The following is a 24,742-nucleotide window of genomic DNA, read 5'->3' as shown; positions in this document are numbered from 1 at the left end:
CGACTTTTCCTGAATTTTTCTGGTTGGTGGTGGCTTGTTAGTTTCACGTTCCTTACCAGGACCTCCTGTTTAATAAAACTCATGCAAGTGTTTACTATTGGGCCTGGCCAGGGCAGACTGTTTCAGTCAGTGGTTTCCCTAACAAAATGGATCCCAACTTTTGCCCCACTTATTTTAACTCAGGAAACCTATGAAAGAGGTTTATTATTCAATTGACTCGATTCTTTTGTCAATCTTCATAACTTTTTCCAAAGTGGAGGTCCCATAAGAGCAGAGTCCAAGGTTATAGTCAGCTACTGGTTTATGTAAGACTGTGGGGAAAAAAATCACTTAAATTGGGGGATGGGATTGGGTGGGGCTTGGAGAGCTATTACCTGACAAGGTTAGTTGTAATTGCTCTTTGGAAAATTTCAAAATATGGAGGACTTTCTAGAGAACCTACATTTCCCACTCCATTGATCTCATCTAATTTGGCCTAGGAATTGCATTTTGTGCATTGGTTGACGAGCGTCTGTAATGCCATTCTCAATGCGGGAAATAACGTGTGTGGGAAGCAAGAACAGTTATTTAAGTGACTGCGCCACCTCGTGGACAAGCCTAAAGCTACTGCCTGGAGATGGAAGGGTTTTGCCTTGCCTTAAAAAGGGGAACTGGATATTTGAAAATGTTCTTTCTGACACACACACACGGCTGATGCCCCGCAGCTCTGTGTGTATGCTTCATAAAAGCTTTCATTGTTTCCTCAGCTCTAAGTAAATATTAATGCCTTCCAAGGCCAGCGTGCCAATGGCTGCTATTAAATCTTTTTTCTCTCATTCTAATAATACACTTAGAGATGATTGGTAGTAAAAAACTCTCTTCAAGGCTTCTTCCTCTCCCCCATCAGAATGGAGATCAAAGAATTATGCTGTGAGGGTCAGTCGAGAAGAAAAGACTTCCAGCAGCAGAGCATGTGGTGTGACAGAAAATCATGACAATTATGATGTTCAAAGGAATTGCAGAGAAATCACAGTTAAACTTCTTTATTACGCTTACAAGGGCTGGATGTTTTTACTTTATTAAGTGAGGAAAGGTTATATTACAGACCCTTAGCTATTCCTCAAGGCAACACAAAGACAGAATTTCTTCTTCTACTACAGGAAGTAGGCTTCAATTAAGACTTGGGAGGTTCGATTTATTTTGGTGACTCCCTTACTAAATCACACTTCACTGTATTAATAAAAAATAATAAAATACAAATAATAAAAAATCTTGATCTCTCTGGAAGCAGAGTTAAATCTAGGTCCTGAAAGGTGAGTGCTAGTTAGGTATGTATGTGTGTGTACTCACATGTTTATTGCCTTAGTGCTCATTAGAAATGGGGCTGTATTTTTTTCAGTTTTAATCAGTTACTAATGAGGAGAAAATAATCCTGAACAAATGGGAGATACAAATTTTGCTGAGAGAAAAGAGAACTAGTTTTCCTGTAAAATTTACTAGTTTGATTCTTGGTTTGTTAGTAACTTTTATTGCTACACAAAAGTATTACAGAAAAAGTAATTTAAGATAATGTTCAGGGGTCAAAAATTCAAGCCAAAAACTCCAGTCTTTGCCAAATAACATTGTTGATGAAAATGCTCAATTAAACTAAAATAAAAACTTCCCTTATCATCATACTTCAATGGATACTGAATTCAGATCAAGGATTTTGAAGAAACCACATCAAATTTTAAAAGTAGTTCCCTGAAGCTACTGTCTGTAATAAAACAAAAACCAAAAAACAAAACTGATGAAGTAGACATAGGATATCTTCTTAAACTCTAATCTAACCTCCATGCCATTCTATACCATCTTGAAAATGGCTTGGAAGAAGTGAAATGAAAGCTATATTCACACAAAAACCTTTAAGTGAATGTTTATAGTGGCATTATTTATAATCACCCCAAGTTGAAAGATTCCGAATGTCTCTTATCTTGAGAATGGATAAACAAACTGTGCTACCTTCTTACAATGGAATACTAGTCATCAACCAAAGAGAACAATTATTGATGCATGCAGCAATATGGGTGAATCTCAGAAGCATTAGGCTAAGTGAAAGAAGCCAGACTCAAAAGTCCACATACTAGAGCTGACCTTTGAAAGTGGGTTTGAACTGAGCAGGTACACTTATACACAGATTTTTTTCACTGAATAGGTGCTACACGATCCATGGTTGCTTGAATCCGTGAATGTGAAACTGGAGATCTGGAGGGTCCAACTGTAAAGTTATACCCAGATTTTCCACTGCGCAAAGGGCTGACCCTCGTCCCCCACCCCGCTCCCCGCCTTGTTCAAGGGTCGACTATATATAATTCCATTTGTATGATATTCTTGCAAAGCAAAACAATAGGGACAAAAAAAAAATGATCAGTGGTTGTTAGGGGATTGGATGGGGGAGAGTTTCACTACAAAAGGAAATGGGGCAAATTTTCAGGATGACTGAACTGTTCTAGATCTTGATTGTCTGGTTACACAACTTCATGCGTTTCTCAAAGGGCAAAAAACTGTACACTCAAATGGGTTAATTCTATAAAGTGTTAATTATACCTTACTAAGAACAATGGCTTGAGAAGTTTATTATTCATCTTATTGTTAACTTTCCATCTTAGCAACCATTAAAGTTTACCGCATTTCCTTGAGCTTTGTAATGGACTTTGCTTGCTGGGAAAAATAGAAGAATATTTTCTCTTTCTAACTCAAATGTAATGTCAAAGCTTTGGTTATGCTTTTGAAATTCTAAAAACTTTTTTTTTGTTTTCCAAAAATTCTAGGTGGAGGCTTTATCCACGAATGCTCCGGAACGTTGCTGAAATAGACCTGTCGACTTCTGTTTTAGGGCAGAGAGTCAGCATGCCAATCTGCGTTGGGGCTACTGCCATGCAGTGCATGGCTCACGTGGATGGGGAGCTTGCAACTGTGCGAGGTAGGAACAAGGTTCTCACTCAAAGGGATAGAAATGGGCTAACATTTAGCGACTCCCTTCTCTGTATGCATCAAGCAAACACTTCCCTGGATGTCTTTATACTCACAAAAGTGAAGCTCATTGACTGACATCAGAATGCCTGTTCTTGCACGTCCTGCTCTTCTACCTTCTAGCTGTACGACTCTAGCAAGATACTCAGTTTTATCAGCTGTAAAATGGAGATAAAAATAGTACCTACCTCCTTGGGTTACTATGAGGATTAACTGAGTTCACATATATGAAGTATCTAAAACAGTGCCTGGCACAGAGTAGTGGCTCAATGACTTTTAGTTGTATTATGAGTATCAATATCAATAACTCAAAATATCAAGGTCTGAGAAATGGCCTCACCCATGGTCACACAGCTAGGCAGTACAGAGATGGACTCAACTTCATGGCTACCTAATTTCAAAGCCCTTGCCACTTCCCCCAAACCACATGATTCTCACCATCAAAGAGCAAATTCAGTGACTTGGTTGGTTGTGTTTTCTGCCATGGTTTTGGACCATGATTCATTTACTGATAGGTTATATTCCCAGTAGAGCATTTCCAACTGCCTTAGGAGGGAATGATGAGAAATTCAAATATGATATGCAGAAATTCCTAATTAAGGCTAATTTATTAACTTCCCAGTCCCCTAGCAGCTATGAACGTTTGAAAGGATATGTGCAGTGATAAATCTCCCCACATTCTGCTTCAGAAACACATATAAAAGTTGGTAATGAAGTCTATCTGATTTTTTTTTTTGTTTTTTTTTTGATGCTGAGCAAGGCAGGAAATTCAGGACCAAAGAGCAGGAACTAAATACTATTTTAAAACATTTTAATTTTAAGAATTAAGGATCTTGTGGATTCACTTCCCTCCTTGAAATGTCTTCCACAAAATACTGCCTAGACTGTCAGCATGACACAGTGAGGTTGTGCTAGAGAGACTTAGGTCAGAGTCTGGAGTCCCTTTAATTCTAGGACCACACACAGATAAGTGTGGCCCCAGCCATTTGTCTACAGTAATCCTGAAATATGGAGAAGGAGAAGGGAAAAAAGGGAAATGAATTGGTCTATTTAAAGTTATGATAAGAGAGGACTTTCCAAGAATGTTATAGACAACAACCAATGAAACAAAAGCAAACAAATCAGCACACACACAAAAATGGAAATTTCCACGCTCTCAAATATCTATAAAAATTTAAAACAAATGGCCAACTAAAAAGAATTGAAAAATGAGACGGCAAAGAGTTAATGTCCTTCCTGTGTAAAGAGCTCTTTTATTTGAATAACAAAATAACATATAACCCAAAAATGGAGGAAAAGATGTAATTGAAAAAAGACAAATAAGACAGTCACACATGGAGGCATAAAAATAACAAATAAACGTATGAAAAGTATTCAATTTTTATCCCATCCATAATTGTCAAATATAAAATTATTGATAATTTTATTTTCTGAATATCAAATTATTATTTTAAGATTAGATAGGGTGATTAGGTTATACGCATGTTGAAAATGTGCATTTTCAAATACTAGTAGGAAGAGTGAAAAATAGAATAATCTTTTTAGAAAATAATTTGGCACTGTGTATCAAAGCTTTGAAAATATGAATTCCAAGTGATGCTATGAATTCTCTTCTAGGAATGCCAAGGAAATAATTATGATTTTGAAGAATGACATCCTTTCAGGGATTTTCATGCCTGTTATTTTTAATAAGAAAAAAGTCAGGAAAAACACTCGAATGTCCCATATTTGGAGATTGGTTGCAAAAAAATAATATGCATAAATATGGGATAAACATTTAAAAATCATATTATAGAAAGAGTTGAGTGGCATGGAAATATGTTACAATATAATAATTTTTAAAAAGCAGTTACAAACAATAATAAGGTCATATAATATATTTATTTTTGAAGACCAAGAATGTAGACCACATTTTACAAATTTTTATTTATGAGTGATGGGACTATTCCTGACTCTATAGTCTTCTTATTTTTGGTCCATATGTATACAATTTTTTTCTGAATTATTTTGCAAGAAGAGACCAATAAAAGCTAAATTTAAAAGAAGAGAGAAAACTGGAGAAGGAACCATGGAGAGAGTGGAAGTGAACAAAAGGAAGTGAAGAAGGCAATAAGCAAAGCTCACTTGGTAAAATGCCCTGGAGCCTGTAAAGTATTTTTACATATATCATTTTATTTGCTATTTGACAGGTGTCACTGTCCCCATTTTATGGGCAAAGAGCTAGTTCCATAGAAAGCAGGTTTTCATAATTAAGTAAATGATAAGACTTATTCTCCAAATCACTTCTGATGGTTCCAAGGTCACTGCTCCTTACTTTTGCTGGGGGTGGGGTGGAAAGAAAAATGAGAAGAAAGTTTACTTAGAAACTATAATTTGACAGCCTAGGCAGGACTATTTTATCTAACATTATTTCTTTCTAGCACTAACCATGAAATATTATTAAATGCCTATTGGAGTCTTATCCCTTTAGATTTATTTATTTATAAAATGATTACCATGTTCCAGGCACTTTTCTAAGCACATTACAAGTATTAAAACATCACATCCTCTGAACAGCCCAAAGAAGTAGGTACTATTATTAAGCCCATTTTATACAGGAGAAACAGAGGCACACAGCAGATGCCCAGGGTCACACAGCTCATAAATGATAGAGATGGGATTCAGACCTAGGCAGTCTGGCTCCAGAGTCTGGGCTCTTAACCTCCTTGTGCTGCTTTTAATTTCCAGAAAATCCCATAAGTATCACAAGGGGAAGCCCATTTATCTGTAAATCACATTCCCTAAAAGTAATTAATTTGTCACTTAAGGTGCATGCAGAGCAGACCCCCCCGGGGGAGTGCAGGAGACTGAAATACTTGATAGACATTAGCATAAGGTAGAACAGGCAGAACAAAGAGGATGTGGTGACACTGAGGACACAGAGGAACTGGCAACGGAATGTTATACACACCTAGCTTGGAGAAGCCAAGATCCTGAACACATTCCTGTCAGGGCAGTGACATGACTGTTTATGTTCCAGATTTGTGGTAGAATCATCCCTCAAGGATTTCAACATTCTTAAGGTTTTCTTCGACCTTCCAATTACTGTCTATGGATTGATGGTCTTTTTAATATTAAGATTAATCCCCCAAACAGGTGGTGATCAGCTCATAACAAAGAGTATTCCTTGGCTGGTACATTTTGGTGGTGGGATGGATAGGTTACTTGGAAGGAAAGAATGTGTGCCTGGAACAGATGCTATTGGTGCCCAGGATATATTCCCTTATTACTTCCCATTTCTATCAGAACCTGCAACTCTTTGCCTAACATTTTCTCTGGCAGCAGGAGCTGATGAATGGGGGTGGTGGTTGGAAGCAGGTGAGTGGAAGGGCATCCCTCTGGCTGGTGGATAAATACCTCAGCTCTCTTTGATCAGGGTAACTGAAGCATCTTCTAATCCCATCACCCAGGGTTTCCCTAATAAGACTGAGCCCCAGTTGCCTTCAGAAGTTACCTGCTCATTAGCACACCCTTCATTGGCTGCCTCCCATCCCTCTTTCACTTTCCTACTCCATCAGCTCGCCCTGCCATCATTCTCAAATAAAAGACTCAGGCTCATAGCGTTGTCTCATTGTCAGCTTCTGGAAGAATGCAAACCAAGACAATGACTAACTGAATATTTGTACAGCCACAGGCAAATTTAAGGAAGAGTGGAGGAACCTACGTATTTGGTAGACACTGCTTTCTTTTCTCAAAACTCAGAAAACCAACATGGAATTATGCAGCTGATATTTGATTTACTCTATCATTTCCAAATATGGAAACTCTCTCAAGCTAGCCTGATCCTTGGGGAGACTGTGAGATCTATGGATGCTGTTGTGGAGGATTTTTTTCCCACCTTCCTAATTATCTGGACCCTAATCAAGTTTTCTTTTTTCCAGAGTCTTGGTCCCTAGCTAGAAGGAGAAATTGGGGCCACGTTCAGAGGATACGGGTTAGTTAGACACCATCTCTGGAGAAAGTGTTCCTGTTAGCCTGGTCAGTAAGAGTAGGTGAAATCAAATCCCCAGGGAATGGTCTGGCCTGAATAATTAGAATGAGCATCTAGAAAGTTCTGGAAGTTGCCACGGTACCACGGTCTTGCCTTCCCAGATGGTTCTCTAGACTTCTTCACAGAGCCTTGCTTCAGGGGTCCTTTGGCCTTTCTCCTCACCACTGTAGGACACGTCCCTGTTTTGAACTAAGCCCAAGAACAGAGCTTTCTTCTTTACATGACTGTGTGGTCGTAGAGTGACCAATGGAGCTACTCTTTCTTCATTTTCTAAATGGCAACGAGTATAGGGTTGCCAAATAAAATACAGGGAACTAGTTATAGTTGCATTTCAGATAAAAACCAAATCATTTGTAACTGGGTATCCTATGTTTATTTGCTACAGCCGGCAACCCTAGTTAAATGAGAGATCTTAACTCTAGAGGCTCTTGTGAGGGTCACATGAGATAAATACTAGGAAAAGCTTCCCAAAATGGGGCTCAATTTTTATTTGCCCCTGAGATTCCAAGTCCCTAAAATATTTCTCTCCCATACATTACAAACTCACTTTCATGCTCGCGCAGTGGTTGAGAATCTGCCTGCCAAAGCAGGGGACACGGGTTCGAGCCCTGGTCTCGGAAGATCCCACATGCCGCGGAGCGACTACGCCCGTGAGCCACAATTACTGAGCCTGCGCGTCTGGAGCCTGTGCTCCGCAACAAGAGAGGCCACGATAGTGAGAGGCCCGCGCACCGCGATGAAGAGTGGCCCCCACTTGCCGCAACTAGAGAAAGCCCTCGCACAGAAACGAAGACCCAACACAGCCATAAATAAATAGATAAATAAATAAAATTTTAAAAAACAAAACAAAACAAAAAAACTCATTCCATTTAAAAACAAAAAACAAAAAAAAACTCCCTTTCAGAAAAGTATACTCCGTTTATAATACCTTAGTGGGAGTAAAAATTGCTCTTTTTACTTTGTTAAAGATGTTTTGTTTTACGCTTTATGCAGGAACCTCAAAAAATGACTTTAAGGGCCAGGCTGGTAATGTAAATGTCCAAGGAGGGATGAAGTTAAGAAAACAATAATGCAGGCTCAGTGGTGGAGAGGGTACCAAACCTAGATTGCAGGTTCCATTGAAGGAGGGCAGCCACACCTTGGCACTAGCTAACTGATGCCCCATGGGAGTGAGGATGAAGGGTGGTTGCCAAATCTTCAAAAATTTTAAGAGAAGCCAGAAATCTTGATTTTTATGTGCAATGTCCTGGTTTTTAAATGTTGGCAAATAAATCAAAATTCTTTAAAACACTGTTTGGAGCAACAATGTGTGGGCCAAGGCAAATACTTTTGTGGGCTACAACTGTCCCCTGGGCTGTCCAGCTGGGGCATCTGATTTATGTGGAAATTCACCACTAACTACTTTCACTCTCTAGGATTATGTTTCCTCACTGATAAAGTGAGCTGCTTACATGAGATCAGTGGTTCACCTCCGGTGTCCCAAGGAGGCTGGAGTTGTTTCCAAGGATCTCAAAGAAGTTAAGTGTGTCACTGAGCACGCAGCTACTTGTGTTGCTTGTTGGGACTGAAAAGAACAGCGCTTTAAAGAAAAAGTTCTGCTGCTAAGACCAAAACAAAGAGAATACACAAAAACATAAAACTCCCAACAGGAGTAGATGATCTTTACAATTTTTTTCAGCATATAAATGAATTGTTTTGTGCCCTTTTAAGATGTCATCAAATACAAAAAAAGGGACCAAAGCAAGACCTGCCCCTCTTGACATTTCTGAAATCCCCCCTCTCTCCCTTACTTTCTACTCTATGCCAGCCCTGGAGGATATAGACTGTGGCGTGAGCATCCGCCTACATTGGATTTTCATTTATCAAAACTGCATTCTTGGGATAGAAGAGAACGATCAGATAATTACTGATCTTTAGATCTTGCTGAAAACAAATAGGTGTTTAATAAATGCTTACATAAATTTTAAAAGTGATACTTCAAAGTCTTGTGGAAAATGATGATAGCGAACATTTATTTAGCAATTAATGTGTGCCAGGCAATTTGAATTTATTAACTCAGCTATCCCTGACCACTGTCTTAAAATGTGTGAGCCCAAAGCCCTGAGGATCTTTCTCTGACTCCTGTGCATGTGGAAACTGAGGCTTGGAGAGATTAAATACCTTGCTCAAGGTTATTAATCACTTACACAATGCTGTCTATAATACCCTGGTCAGTTACTGATATTTCCAAATGTCATTAACTGCAGCAAGACCCCTAAGGCAAACTGTATGCTATAGTCTTGGAATATTTACTATAAATGTTCTATGTTTTTACAGTTTTATCCTTTTAGTTTTGAGACTATGGAATAAACCACAAACTTATTAGGAAATAAGAGCCTTATGCAAAATTCAGGAGCATAAATAAAGGGGCTTGAATTTTAAACAAATGAAAATTAAAACTCTTTTAAGATGGAAGGAAAATAACCAGAAAACACTCAGTGGAGAGCAGTTTGCTATGCATTGTTTTATGAATAAGAGATTTATTGCAGTGGATGATTTAGTCAACATTTTAATAATTGACCATTATTATAATATTTAAGCAGTCATATAAATGCCTCTACTTATAATGGCATATCGTTTGAAACTCTACTAGATTGTTTTTTGATTTTTTAAGTTTTATCCTTCACATAAGCCTCAGGGATGAATACAGAATCATTTCTCCAAAATATTTAACATATTGAAGAAAATGGCAATAATAAACATAAATGCTAGTAGCACATAAGGGAGGTGGTCTCATTAGGTTAAATTTCCATCTTGCAAAATAAGTAGAACATTTCTGATTTCTCAGAGAACCAATTAACAAAATGCTTACTATAGCATTGAGGCTTTTAGGACATTATGGTGAAAATCTCTCTGGTTTTATGCCCAGTAGCTGTAATAAAATTTTATTTTGTTCTCCGTGGAGGTACACATTAGCTCTTTTGCTCCATTTAATCATGGGAAATCAAAAAGAAAGAGAAAAAAGAGATTAAATATTTACTTATCCTTTTGCTTCTGACTTGTTATGTGGACAAATGCCACATGAGGGAGTGCTGGGACCTCAAATAGAGAAAGATTAAAACCCACCTAATGCATTCCAGGAATGCTCGGCATATTAGTAAATTCTTATTAAACTGTCAAAAAAAAAAAAAAAAAGATTTAAAAAAGAAATTCCTGCCCCTGGATGCAATTAGAGGCTACCACACAGGATCTGATGGGTCATAAAACCATTAAATCTAAACACTTTCTTTTTGAGTCTAAAAAGCCAGAACATTCCAAAGTGAAGTTTTGGGACTCAGCTATGACTTGGCCACCTATTAAGGTGCAGGTGGAACAGATTGCAGAGTAACACAAAGACCCCAAAGAACTGAATTAGGGTGTAGGCAAGAGCTTTAGCTGTTGAATTTTCTGGATTTTCCGAGATTAAGTGATCAACCTTAACACTGAGTGAAAGACCATTCAGCAGGAAAAATTGTCATTTCCTTTGCTCCAGACTCAAACGATGTATTGTTGAAAGCTTTATTGATATATTTATGTGTTGTACTAGGTGATCAAGTAGATATACATTTCAGCATACCTACAAGGAAAATATCACCATTATTCTTAATTTTATCTAAATCAGGAAAAGCACCAGATTTGCTTTAAATGAAATTTTACTCTTTCTGAGGTGAGTGCTCTTTATGCACCAGGTGCTTGGACTTTACATCCCTATTATTAATCCTCGCAATAGACCTGTGAGGTCATTATTATTTATCATTCTCCTCAGTTGACAGTGGAGGAGAAGGACACCTTTGGCCAATGTCTAGTGTTGGTCAGTGGTTAAGATGAGGTTTGTTGATCTGTTTCACTCCAGAGTTTGACCCAGTTATTTGTCTTCATCCATTATTTTATCACTTTTACTGAGAAGAAACAAAAGTACGGAGGAATAAAGGAGAAAGGATAGTTCACTAAAACTTTGTCCAAATTACATTAGTTAAACATTTGGAAGGGAATATCTCTTTGCATCATTGTAGTAAAAAAAATCAATTCATACCTTTTCTTGCTTTTATTTTCAAACTCTTTTATCTCAATTTTGTGTTCTGGACCTTCTTTTTCAATAATCAAAAGTCAGTGGACAGGCTCTTTCTGTACATACACTCACTCATGTTACATCTACAGACACATGCATATATACATATAAATATATATTAATGATTATGGACATCTTATATATGCATATATATAAATGTATAATTCATATATAAAATTTTTCAAAAAGTGATAGATTCAGTGTTGAAATCACTTTGCAACGAGACAAACTTCATTAATCCAAAACAGTTATTAAAAAATTAGACTCCAGACAGAGGAGAGAAGATGGCGGAAGAGTAAGACGCGGAGATCACCTTCCTTCCCACAGATACAGTAGAAATACATCTACACGTGGAACTGCTCCTACAGAACACCCACTGAACGCTGGCAGAAAACGTCAGACCTCCCAAAAGGCAAGAAACTCCCCCCGTACTTGGGTAGGGCAAAAGAAAAAAGAAATAACAGAGACAAAAAATAGGGACGGCACCTGCACCATTGGGAGGGAGCTGTGAAGGAGGAAAGATTTCCACGCACTAGGAGCCCCTTCGCGGGCAGAGACTGCGGGTGGCAGAGGGGGGAAGCTTCGGAGCCACGGAGGAGAGCGCAGCCACAGAGGTGCGGAGGGCAAAGCGGAGAGATTCCCGCACTTCCCGCACGGAGGCTCGGCGCTGACCAGCACTCACCAGCCCGAGAGGCTTGTCTGCTCAGCCGCCGGGGCGGGCGGGGCTGGGAGCTGAGGCTCGGGCTTCGGTCGCAGGGAGAGGACTGGGGTTGGCGGCGTGAACACAGCCTGAAGGGGTTAGTGCACCACAGCTAGCCGGGAGGGAGTCCGGGAAAAAGTCTGCAGCTGCCGAAGAGGCAAGAGACTTTTTCTTCCCTGTTTCCTGGTGCGCGAGGAGAGGGGATTCAGAGCGCCGCCTAAACGAACTTCAGAGACGGGCGCGAGCCGCAGCTAACAGCGCGGATCCCATAGCAACAGGGGCGCAGAGGGAAAAACGGAGAGACTCCCGCACAGAGGCTCGGCGCCGAGCAGCGCTCACCAGCCCGAGAGGCTTGTCTGCTCCCCCGCCGGGGCAGGCGGGGCTGGGAGCAGAGGCTCGGGCTTCGGTCGGATCGCAGGGAGAGGACTGGGGTTGGCGGCGTGAACACAGCCTGAAGGGGTTAGCGCACCACAGCTGGCTGGGAGGGAGACCGGGAAAAAGTCTGCAGCTGCCGAAGAGGCAAGAGACTTTTTCTTGCCTCTTTGTTTCACGGCGCGCAAGGAGAGGGGATTCAGAGCGCCGCCTAAACGAACTCCAGAAACTGGCGCGAGCCGCGGCGATCAGCGCGGACCCCAGAGACGGGCGTGAGACGCTGGGGCTGCTGCTGCCGCCTCCAAGAAGCCTGTGTGCGAGCACAGGTCACTCTCCACACCGCCCCTCCCGGGAGCCCGTGAAGCCCGCCACTGCCAGGGTCCCGTGATCTAGGGACAACATCCCCCGGGAGAACGCACTGCGCGCCTCAGGCTGCTGCAACGTCACGCCGGCCTCTGACGCCGCAGGCTCGCCCCGCCTCCTCTGTACCCCTCCCTCCCCGCGGCTTGGGTGAGCCAGAGTCCCCGAAGCAGCTGCTCCTTTAACCCCGTCCTGTCTGGGCGGGGAACAGACGCCCTCAGGCGACCTACACGCAGAGGCAGGTCCAAATCCAAAGCTGATCCCCAGGAGCTGTGCGAACAGAGAAGAGGAGGGGAAATCTGTCCCAGCAGCCTCAGAAGAAGTGGATTAAAACTCCACAAACAACTTGATGTGCCTGCATCTGTTGAATACCTGAATAGACAACGAATCATCCCAAATTCAGGAGGTGGACTTTGGGAGCAGGATATATTAATTTTTCCCCTTTTCCTTTTTTTTTTTGTGAGTGTATATGTATATGCTTCTGGGGGAGATTTTGTCTGTATAGCTTTGCTTTACAATAGCTTTATTTTACTTCACTATACTATAGCTTCTTTCTTTCTTTCCTTTTTTCTTTCTTTCCTTCCTTCCTTCCTTCCTTCCTCCTTCCTTCCTTCCTTCCTTCCTTCCTTCCTTCCTTCCTTTCTTTCTTTCTTTCTATTTTTTCTCCCTCTTACTCTGAGCCGTGTGGACGAAAGGCTCTTGGTGCTTCAGCCAGGCATCAGGGCCGTACCTCGGAGGTGGGAGAGCCAACTTCAGGACACTGGTCCACAAGAGACCTCCCAGCTCCACGTAATACCAAACGGCAAAAATCTCTCAGAGATCTCCATCTCAACATCAAGACCCAGCATCACTCAATGACCAGCAAGCTACAGTGCTGAACACCCTATGCCAAACAACTAGCAAGACAGGAACACAGCCTCATCCATTAGCAGAGAGGCTGCCTAAAATCATAATAAGGCCACAGACACCCCAAAATACACCACCAGACGTGGACGTGCCCACCAGAAAGACAAGATCCAGCCTCATCCACCAGAGCTCAGGCACTAGTTCCCTCCACCAGGAAGCCTACACAACCCACTGAACCAACCTTAGCCACTGGGGACAGATACCAAAAACAACGGGAACTACAAACCTGCAACCTGTGATAAGGAGACCCCAAACACAGTAAGATAAGCAAAATGAGACGACAGAAAAACACACAGCAGATGAAGGAGCAGGGTCAAAACACACTAGACTTAACAAATGAAGAGGAAATAGGTAGTCTACCTGAAAAAGAATTCAGAATAATGATAGTAAGGATGATCCAAAATCTTGGAAATAGAATAGACAAAATGCAAGAAGCATTTAACAAGGACGTAGAAGAACTAAAGAGGAATCAAGCAATGATGAAAAACACAATAAATGAAATTAAAAATACTCTAGATGGGATCAATAGCAGAATAACTGAGGCAGAAGAAAGGATAAGTGACCTGGAAGATAAAATGGTGGAAATAACTACTGCAGAGCAGGATAAAGAAAAAAGAATGAAAAGAACTGAGGACAGTCTCAGAGACCTCTGGGACAGCATTAAACGCACCAACATTTGAATTATAGGGGTCCCAGAAGAAGAAGAGAAAAAGAAAGGGACTGAGAAAATATTTGAAGAGATTATAGTTGAAAACTTCCCTAATATGGGAAAGGAAATAGTTAATCAAGTCCTGGAAGCACAGAGAGTCCCATACAGGATAAACCCAAGGAGAAACACGCCAAGACACATATTAATCAAACTGTCAAAAATTAAATATAAGGAAAACATATTAAAGGCAGCAAGGGAAAAACAACAAATAACACACAAGGGAATCCCCATAAGGTTAACATCTGATCTTTCAGCAGAAACTCTGCAAGCCAGAAGGGAGTGGCAGGATATACTTAAAGTCATGAAGGAGAAGAACCTACAACCAAGATTACTCTACCCAGCAAGGATCTCATTCCAATGTGATGGAGAAATTAAAACCTTTACAGACAAGCAAAAGCTGAGAGAGTTCAGCACTACCAAACCAGCTTTACAACAAATGCTAAAGGAACTTCTCTAGGCAAGAAACACAAGAGAAGGAAAACACCTACAATAACAAACCCAAAACATTTAAGAAAATGGGAATAGGAACATACATATCGATAATTACCTTGAATGTAAATGGATTAAATGCTCCCACCAAAAGACACAGGCTGGCTGAATGGATACAAAAACAAGACCCATATATATGCTGTCTACAAGAGACCCACTTCAGACCTAGAGACACATACAGACTGAAAGTGAAGGGATGGAAAAAGATATTCCATGCAAATGGAAATCAAAAGAAAGCTGGAGTAGCAATTCTCATATCAGACAAAATAGACTTTAAAATAAAGACTATTACAAAAGACAAAGAAGGACACTATATAGTGATCAAGGGATCGATCCAAGAGGAAGGTATAACAATTGTAAATATTTATGCACCCAACATAGGAGCACCTCAATACATAAGGCAAGTACTAACAGCCATAAAAGGGGAAATCGACAGCAACACAATCATAGTAGGGGACTTTAACACCCCACTTTCACCAATGGACAGATCATCCAAAATGAAAATAAATAAGGAAACACAAGCTTTAAATGATACATTAAACAAGATGGACTTAATTGATATTTATAGGACATTCCACCCAAAAACAACAGAATACACATTTTTCTCAAGTGCTCATGGAACATTCTCCAGGATAGATCATATCTTGGGTCACAAATCAAACCTTGGTAAATTTAAGAAAATTGAAATCGTATCAAGTATCTTTTCCGACCACAACGCTATGAGACTAGATATCAATTACAGGAAAAGATCTGTAAAAAATACAAACACATGGAGGCTACACAATACATTACTTAATAATGAAGTGATTACTGAAGAAATCAAAGGGGAAATCAAAAAATACCTAGAAATAAATGACAATGGAGATACGACGACCCAAAACCTATGGGACGCAGCAAAAGCAGTGCTAAGAGGGAAGTTTATAGCAATACAAGCCTACCTCAAGAAACAGGAAACATCTCGAATAAACAACCTAACCTTGCACCTAAAGCAATTAGAGAAAGAAGAACAAAAAAACCCCAAAGCCAGCAGAAGGAAAGAAATTATAAAGATCAGGTCAGAAATAAATGAAAAAGAAATGAAGGAAACAATAGCAAAAATCAATGAAACTAAAAGCTGGTTCTTTGAGAAGATAAACAAAATTGATAAACCATTAGCCAGACTCATCAAGAGAAAAAGGGAGAAGACTCAGATCAATAGAATTAGAAATGAAAAAGGAGAAATAACCACTGACACTGCAGAAATACAAAAGATCATGAGAGATTACTACAAGCAACTCTATGCCAATAAAATGGACAACCTGGAAGAAATGGACAGATTCTTAGAAATGCACAAACTGCCGAGACTGAACCAGGAAGAAATAGAAAATATGAACAGACCAATCACAAGCACTGAAATTGAAACTGTGATTAAAAACCTTCCAACAAACAAAAGCCCAGGACCAGATGGCTTCACAGGTGAATTCTATCAAACATTTAGAGAAGAGCTAACACCTATCCTTCTCAAACTCTTCCAAAATATTGCAGAGGGAGGAACACTCCCAAACTCATTCTACGAGGCCACCATCACCCTGATACCAAAACCAGACAAAGATGTCACAAAGAAAGAAAACTACAGGCCAATATCACTGATGAACATAGATGCAAAAATCCTCAACAAAATACTCGCAAACAGAATCCAACAGCACATTAAAAGGATCATACACCATGATCAAGTGGGGTTTATCCCAGGAATGCAAGGATTCTTCAATATACGCAAATCAATCAATGTGATACACCATATTAACAAATTGAAGGAGAAAAACCATATGATCATCTCAATAGATGCAGAGAAAGCTTTCGACAAAATTCAACACCCATTTATGATAAAAGCCCTGCAGAAAGTAGGCATAGAGGGAACTTTCCTCAACATAATAAAGGCCATATATGACAAACCCACAGCCAACATTGTCCTCAATGGTGAAAAACTGAAACCATTTCCACTAAGATCAGGAACAAGACAAGGTTGCCCACTCTCACCACTATTATTCAACATAGTTTTGGAAGTGTTAGCCACAGCAATCAGAGAAGAGAAAGAAATAAAAGGAATCCAAATCGGAAAAGAAGAAGTAAAGCTGTCACTATTTGCAGATGACATGATACTATACATAGAGAATCCTAAAGAGGCTACCAGAAAACTCCTAGAGCTAATCAATGAATTTGGTAAAGTAGCAGGATACAAAATTAATGCACAGAAATCGCTTGCATTTCTATACACTAATGACGAAAAATCTGAAAGTGAAATTAAGAAAACACTCCCGTTTACCATTGCAACAAAAAGAATAAAATATCTAGGAATAAACCTACCTAAGGAGACAAAAGACCTGTATGCAGAAAATTATAAGACACTGATGAAAGAAATTAAAGATGATACAAATAGATGGAGAGATATACCATGTTCCTGGATTGGAAGAATCAACATTGTGAAAATGACTCTACTACCCAAAGCAATCTACAGATTCAATGCAATCCCTATCAAACTACCACTGGCATTTTTCACAGAACTAGAACAAAAAATTTCACAATTTGTATGGAAACACAAAAGACCCCGAATAGCCAAAGCAATCTTGAGAACGAAAAATGGAGCTGGGGGAATCAGGCTCCCTGACTTCAGACTATACTACAAAGCTTCAGTAATCAAGACAGTTTGGTACTGGCACAAAAACAGAAATATAGATCAATGGAACAGGATAGAAAGCCCAGAGATAAACCCAAACACATATGGTCACCTTATCTTTGATAAAGGAGGCAAGCATATACAGTGGAGAAAAGACAGCCTCTTCAATAAGTGGTGCTGGGAAAATTGGACAGGTACATGTAAAAGTATGAAATTAGAACACTCCCTGACACCATGCACAAAAATAAACTCCAAATGGATTAAAGACCTAAGTGTAAGGCCAGACACTATCAAACTCTTAGAGGAAAACATAGGCAGAACACTCTATGACATACATCACAGCAAGATTCTTTTTGCCCCAGCTCCCAGAGAAATGGAAATAAGAACACAAATAAACAAATGGGACCTAATGAAACTTAAAAGCTTTTGCACAGCAAAGGAAACCATAAACAAGACCAAAAGACAACCCTTAGAATGGGAGAAAATATTTGCAAATGAAGCAACTGACAAAGGATTAATCTCCAAGATTTACAAGCAGCTCATGCAGCTCAATAACAAAAAAACGAACAACCCAATCCAAAAATGGGCAGAAGACCTAAATAGACATTTCTCCAAAGAAGATATACAGATGGCCTACAGACACATGAAAGAATGCTCAACATCATTAATCATTAGAGAAATGCAAAGCAAAACTACAATGAGATATCATCTCACACCGGTCAGAATGGCCATCATCAAAAAATCTAGAAACAATAAATGCTGGAGAGGGTGTGGAGGAAAGGGAACACTCTTGCACTGTTGGTGGGAATGTAAATTGATACAGCCACTATGGAGAACAGTATGGAGGTTCCTTAAAAAACTACAAATAGAACTACCATACGACCCAGCAATTCCACTACTGGGCATATACCCTGAGAAAACCATAGGTCAAAAAGTGTCATGTACCACAATGTTCATTGCAGCTCTATTTACAATAGCCAGGACCTGGAAGCAACCTAAATGTCCATCGACAGACGAATGGATAAAGAAGATGTGGCACATATATACAATGGAATATTACTCAGCCATAAAAAGAAATGAAATGGAGGTATTTGTAATGAGGTGGATGGAGTTAGAGTCTGTCATACAGAGTGAAGTAAGTCAGAAAGAGAAAAACAAATACAGTATGCTAACACATATATACGGAATCTAAGAAAAAAAAAAAAAAAAAAAAAAGGCCATGAAGAACCTAGTGGCAAGACGGGAATAAAGACACAGACCTACTAGAGAATGGACTTGAGGATATGGGGAGGGGGTGGGGTGAGATATGACAGGGTAAGAGAGTGTCATGGACATATATACACTACCAAATGTAAAATAGATAGCTAGTGGGAAGCAGCCGCATAGCACAGGGAGATCAGCTCGGTGCTTTGTGACCACCTAGAGGGGTGGGATGGGGAGGGTGGGAGGGAGGGAGATGCAAGAGGGAAGAGAAATGGGAACATATTGTATATGTATAACTGATTCACTTTGTTATAAAGCAGAAGCTAACACACTATTGTAAGGCAATTATACTTCAATAAAGATGTTTAAAAAAAAAATACATATATGGTGGATAAACTACCATTAATAAACCTTACTATGCAGTCAAAAAAAAAAAAAAAAATTAGACTCCAGCTATCTTAAAGACCAACATCAAGTGAAATAATTTCTAGTATTTTGCACCAGAATTTCAACTATTGATCAGCTTTCTCGAGAGCATGAGATTGCTTCTTCTCAAATTATTAGTGTGCCTGATGACATTAAAGATGTGACAGTGAGAAGTCAGAGGCTGACATATATATTCCAATACTGAGGTTGTTAAATTGAGAGAGGTTGATTGAAGTCACCACGTGCAAACCTGATACTCCTTGAAACCATCGCTAAAAGGCATCTCACTGTGGTGTCATCTCCATGCCATCAGCCAGTTATGACAGGACCTGATGACTCAATAAAATGACAGAATAATAACCTGGGAATCATTATAGTAAAGCTAATGTTTTTGTCTATTGCAGAATTCTGCCCCAGAGATAAAGTAGGAGCAAAGAAGGGAGGGCTAAGATGTCATTGGGCTAACTGTTCCTTGAAAATATTTCCATACAATGAAAAAGAGTTCTTGAGGTGTAGTGACATTATGACTGCTCAAGGTTACTGTTCCAAATTCAGACAATGAACCATCATGAAAACACTGGTTTCTTGGCCTTTTGGGGCAGTATTTAAATTGGTTAAATTTTCTAAATTGTACATGAACATTTGTGTGACCATTTCTAAGTATTTCACTCATAATTATAGTAGAAGTTTTGTTTTTCCCTTAGATGACTGACTTCAGAACATTCTTTTTCTGGGTAATCTCAATGATAACTTTAGACATTAAGACAGTAATGTGCAAAGAAAGGCTGACCCACTCATTGGCTGGTAGGGTACACTGGTAGTATGAGAACACTTCAGGGTGTCAGACCCTGAGTTTAGAACCACACAACTGCTTGGTACTTTGTCATTGCATATTTTCCCCATTACATAATGACTTCCTGTGCAGAGAACAAAATGCATTTTCTCAACAAAATTTTCAGCACAGCTATTTTGGTGACCAAGTTTTGCAGGAGCTTTTTAATCAAATGCACCTAAAAAAAACCCCTTTGGGCCCTTTCATCATATTACCCCCTTTCCTTTAAATACGTAATTTTGGAAGCTTAACTCACTTTTCCCATATAGGAGAGTTATTTTCAAAGAAATAATTTGTACCCAAAGTAGCACATTGCTTAGTTGCTCTGCTCTAATCTGAGTATATGATTTATCCCACATGAATTAATGTTCCAAATAACAGACATTGACTCCCATTGATAACTAATAGTTTACATTTTCTCTGTTTTTTTTTTTTTTTTTTTTGTGGTAGGGAATAAACATCATTCTTAAATGTATTATAATTCTCTTCCTTGTCAAGCCTAGCATGATGAACTTTAGTTTTATTTGATGATTCAGCAGCTTATTTATATGTGTAAGGTTGTTGGTCCTGACATTAAACATTTGGAAGCTACTTTATATTGGTAAATTGTGCATTCTTAACTTTGAGAAACATCTCCTTCTTCTTCCTCATCTTCTGTCATTTTATTTTTATTCTGTTGCTTATTTTTGCCTTGAATTTGAAATCTAGGAAACTAGGCAAATCCTGGATAAGCAAGGTTATAAAATATGTCTGATAATGGTTAAGTGTGCTGAGAGGTTGTTACTGTAATGCAATTTAGTTCCTTGACTTTAAATCTAGCAAAAGATGAATGCATAAGAAAATGTTGCAAAGGTACCTGTGCCCCTCTCCAGAGGGACAACAATGGAGAAGAAAGATTCAGCAGTATGTGGCTGGCAACTGACAAGACAGGAGCCAGCTGCTACCCCCACTAACACCACTGGTCAGTTTCTCCCTCCTGTTTCCTATGAGGTCCTATCACTACTCAGGCCATCAGATATATCCAATTAACTTGCATGAGTCCTTGTGAAAGAAGATATCTACTTCATTCTTCTTATAGTCCATGAAACAAGCATCAGCATCACTCGGGAGCTTGTTAGAAATATAGAACCTAAGTCCTATCCTAGACCTACTGGGTCAGAATCTGAATTTTATCAACATCCCCATGTGATTCCTATGCATGTAGAAGGTTGAGAAGCACTGGACAAAGACTTGGAATGAAAGTTTCTGGTGGTTCCCAGCCAAAGGCATAACTTAAATCCTCAAAGATGAAACAGTTTTGGGTGTAGCATGAATATCATTTCCATCCGAAGATCCTCTAAGACCTTCTGAGAGCCTGCTGATTTCATGATGACTGCCTGCTATGAGCAGGAACTGCGAAGCAGACTCTCAGATACACAAGAGAGACGTGTACAAAGCAGTTTTCAACTAAAGAACTGGGACAGGCAGACTTAGCATCCCCTAAAATTTAAGGCCACAATAGGTTTCCTGTCTTCTCTACTTCACATCCAGATTACCTGGATTAGAAGTAAATGTTGTCATTAGGCTTGATGTAAAATGAAACCCTGGCAAAATTTAGAAGTACAATTGCATTCCTTAGCCACAGGGAGGATTTTGCCAGCTCATGCTGCTTTGCAAAGCTATTTACCTGTTCTAGCCCAGCCAAATCGCTAAACATCGGAGTTTAGCATTTGCATCAACCCCAGGGGTGGCTGCATTCATATCTAATATGAAGTGATGTAAACCTTGGTAGTTGATTACAGGTTTCATAGTGTAGGAAACTGAGTTATTTCTATTGAATGGTGGTCTGGGGAGGAAGAATTAACTTGATCTTATGCCAGATTATTGCAAACCCTGAAGCATTTCCCCAGCCTAGGGCATGTGATTTAATTCTAATAAGAAACTTCATTTGGATAGGTCTGAGGATAACTTTTATTCTGTTAAACACAATGCACCAACATTTTCCACTAGCCCATAGCTCACTTTGGGGTTGGGGGAGGGGTTATAGCTGATAATAAACAATGATACTGATCTCATTATTTCCATATCATTATACATGCAGTTGTATTGCAAATAAAAGAGGAGAGAAACCAAATAGTGTAGGGAGAATTTGAAACCATTGCTTCTAGGTATTACTGCTTGATGGCTGGACTTAGCAAAAGCTGACAGCCGCATAGATTCACACTTCCCTCCATGGAAATCTGTAGGCAAATAAAGGGTAGGCATGAGGAGTGGGGAGATGCATGTTTTTGTTACACCTCCTAGATTATTTGCTTTTGTTTTGTCCCTGACTTTCCAAAAAGATGTACACCCTCGGAATGTATTAATGGAAATTATCAGCCCTAGCCCAGAATTCCTTGGCCTGGAGAAGTTTCCTCTCTCCCTTAAGTGCTTTCTTGCTTCGGGTAGTGAGAATTTGACCGTGTATTTGCAAGGAGAAATGGGTGCCTTACGCATCAAAACCATTGCAGAGGAAAGCTGTGTGTTGAGAAGATTGTGAATAATGAGGAGAAATCCAGGTCCTCGGCAAAATTCTGAAAATTTAAAAAGCTATCTAGAACTTCTTTTCCCAAATAGTATTAGGCATTCTTTCACTTAACCCTTTACAATTGTTTAGCTTTAGAGTTTACCAGAAAACATCCACAAACATTGTCTCAGTGGACCATCTGACAATACTATGAAATGGGCAGGGCAGCAGCTGTGATTAGACAAACTTTGCAGGTGAAATGTGCCTCATGTTAGCAAGGCTGGGACTGTAGCCCAGGCCTTCTGACTCTCAATAAATTGTATCTTGTCTTTCTGAGAGATAGATGTTATCACATAGGTCATTTATAGGGTTTATCTTTGATGTTTCAAGGTGCAAAACCTTACTAGTGTCTCTTTTAGTGGTGTGTGCGTGTGTGAGTGAGTGATATGCATTTTTTAATAGCAATGGCATAATGTATTACTGTTGCCTCTAAATAAAGAAGAAAAAGAAATGTCAAATATAAACAAAGTCTCAATATATCTAGAGCATTTAAAGTTTAGGTGTCTATCCTTGAAGATATATCTTAGGGATGATGAAACAAAGAAACAAAGAGCTTGTGGAAGTAAGGAAATTCATATGGGATCAATGTTTACTTAATGGTGTAGCCTCTTGGGTACGTTGTTTCTAGGATACCTTCAGTATTATGAAAGCCAAGATTTTTAGACTTGGTTAAATACTGGGGACCCTCATCATGGGCAAGAGCCAGGCCTTGCCTTTACAGTAATATCACCTCAGAAATGATCTGCATTTTGCCAGGAGTTGGGAAAAGGCGACATGCATTGGAGTTTTCTGTTGCTGCACCACATTTTGGGAATGGAGGTCTATGAAAGTTGACCCCTGCCCTTTGTAAAATGAAATCTGACAGTTGCTACTTTTGAGAGCAGGTGAGAGTTTCATTGTGGAAAATGAATAGGGAGAGAAAATGGACTTCAACAATTTTGTGCTTTTGACGCTAGACTAGGATAACTCGAATTAGAATTTCTCAACAAAATCTGACTATGCTAGGTAGTTTACAAAATTCAAAAGCTTATAATTTTTGCCCCCCAAAGAACAATATGAGCTGGAAGGACACATGTTTATTTCTGAGGCCAAGGTGATATTTGAAACATTTAGCAACCAGTAGAGCAAAGACTTTGACCAATTGCAAGAGATGCTCAGGTGTTTTTCTCTAGTGCTCTAATGGTGGTCTGGACGTACCCAGCCCTGCCAGGCACCAGGCTTTAAATTGCTGTGTGGGTGTGTGGGGTTTGGGGAATCCAGAGACTCCTTAGTGAGAGAAAAGAGAGATGTCACATTGAAGGGACTCAGGAAGAGGGGTCATTTACTTCGGAGCCATGGTTATTTACAAACAGGAATGGAAGTATTTCAATATTTTAACAAGCTGAATTGTCATGCTGGTATGTACCAATGGAATCTTAGATCTGTCCTTAGTGGAGGCAGGAAAATTTTCAACTGTCTCTGTGAGTGGTCCTTGCAAATCCCAGGCTCCCTTATCTCCTTCTAACATAAAACTTTGTTGAAAACAGTGGATGTAATTCATCAATGTTTTTTTCTTTTTTTAAACATGTTTATTGGAGTATAGTTGCTTTACAATGTTGTGTTAGTTTCTGCTGTATAACAAAGTGAATCAGCTATATGTATACATATATCCCCATATCCCCTCCCTCTGGCATCTCCCTCCCACCCTCCCTATCCCACCCCTATAGGTGGTCACAAAGCACCGAGCTGATGTCTCTGTACTATGCAGCTTCTTCCCACTAGCTATCTGTTTTACCTTTTGGTAATGTATATATGTCCATGTCACTCTCTCACTTCGTCCCAGCTTACCTTTCCCCCTCCCCATGTCCTCAAGTCCATTCTCTTCATCTGCGTCTTTATTCCTATCCTGCCCTTAGGTTCTTCAGAACCTTTATTTTTTTAGATTCCATATATATGTGTTAGCATACGGTATTTGTTTTTCTCTTTCTGACTTCACTCTGTATGACAGACTCTAGGTCCATCCACCTCACTACAAATAACTCAATTTCATTTCCTTTTATGGCCGAGCAATATTCCATTGTATATATGTGCCACATCTTCTTTAACCATTCATCTGTTGATGGACACTTAGGTTGCTTCCATGTCCTGGCTATTGTAAATAGAGCTGCAATGAACATTGGGATACATGACTCTCTTTGAATTATGGTTTTCTCAGGGTATATGCCCAGTAGTGGGATTGCTGGGTCGTATAGTAGCTCCATTTTTAGTTTTTTAAGGAACCTCCATACTGTTCTCCATAGTGGCTGAAACAATTTACATTCCCACCAACAGTGCAAGAGGGTTCCCTTTTCTCCACACCCTCTCCAGCATTTATTGTTTGTAGATTTTTTGATGATGGCCATTCAGACTGGTGTGAGGTGATACCTCATTGTAGTTTTGATTTGCATTTCTCTAATGATT

At 39.6% G+C, this 24,742-nt stretch overlaps 1 protein-coding gene across 1 annotated transcript in view; it reads left to right on the top strand.

Annotated features, from left to right (window-relative positions):
- Positions 1–24,742, top strand: part of HAO1 (hydroxyacid oxidase 1) — a 75,271-nt gene that overhangs the window by 10,703 nt on the left and 39,826 nt on the right. Inside the window, exon 2 of the mRNA XM_082359168.1 lies at positions 2,790–2,941. Coding sequence (XP_082215294.1) covers positions 2,790–2,941 — 152 coding nt within the window. The remainder of the gene's footprint in view (positions 1–2,789; positions 2,942–24,742) is intronic.

Source organism: Balaenoptera borealis (assembly GCF_965194805.1).
Source record: "Balaenoptera borealis genome assembly, chromosome: 16".
Lineage (NCBI taxonomy): Eukaryota > Metazoa > Chordata > Mammalia > Artiodactyla > Balaenopteridae > Balaenoptera > Balaenoptera borealis.
This window is presented reverse-complemented; position numbering and strand designations above follow the sequence as displayed.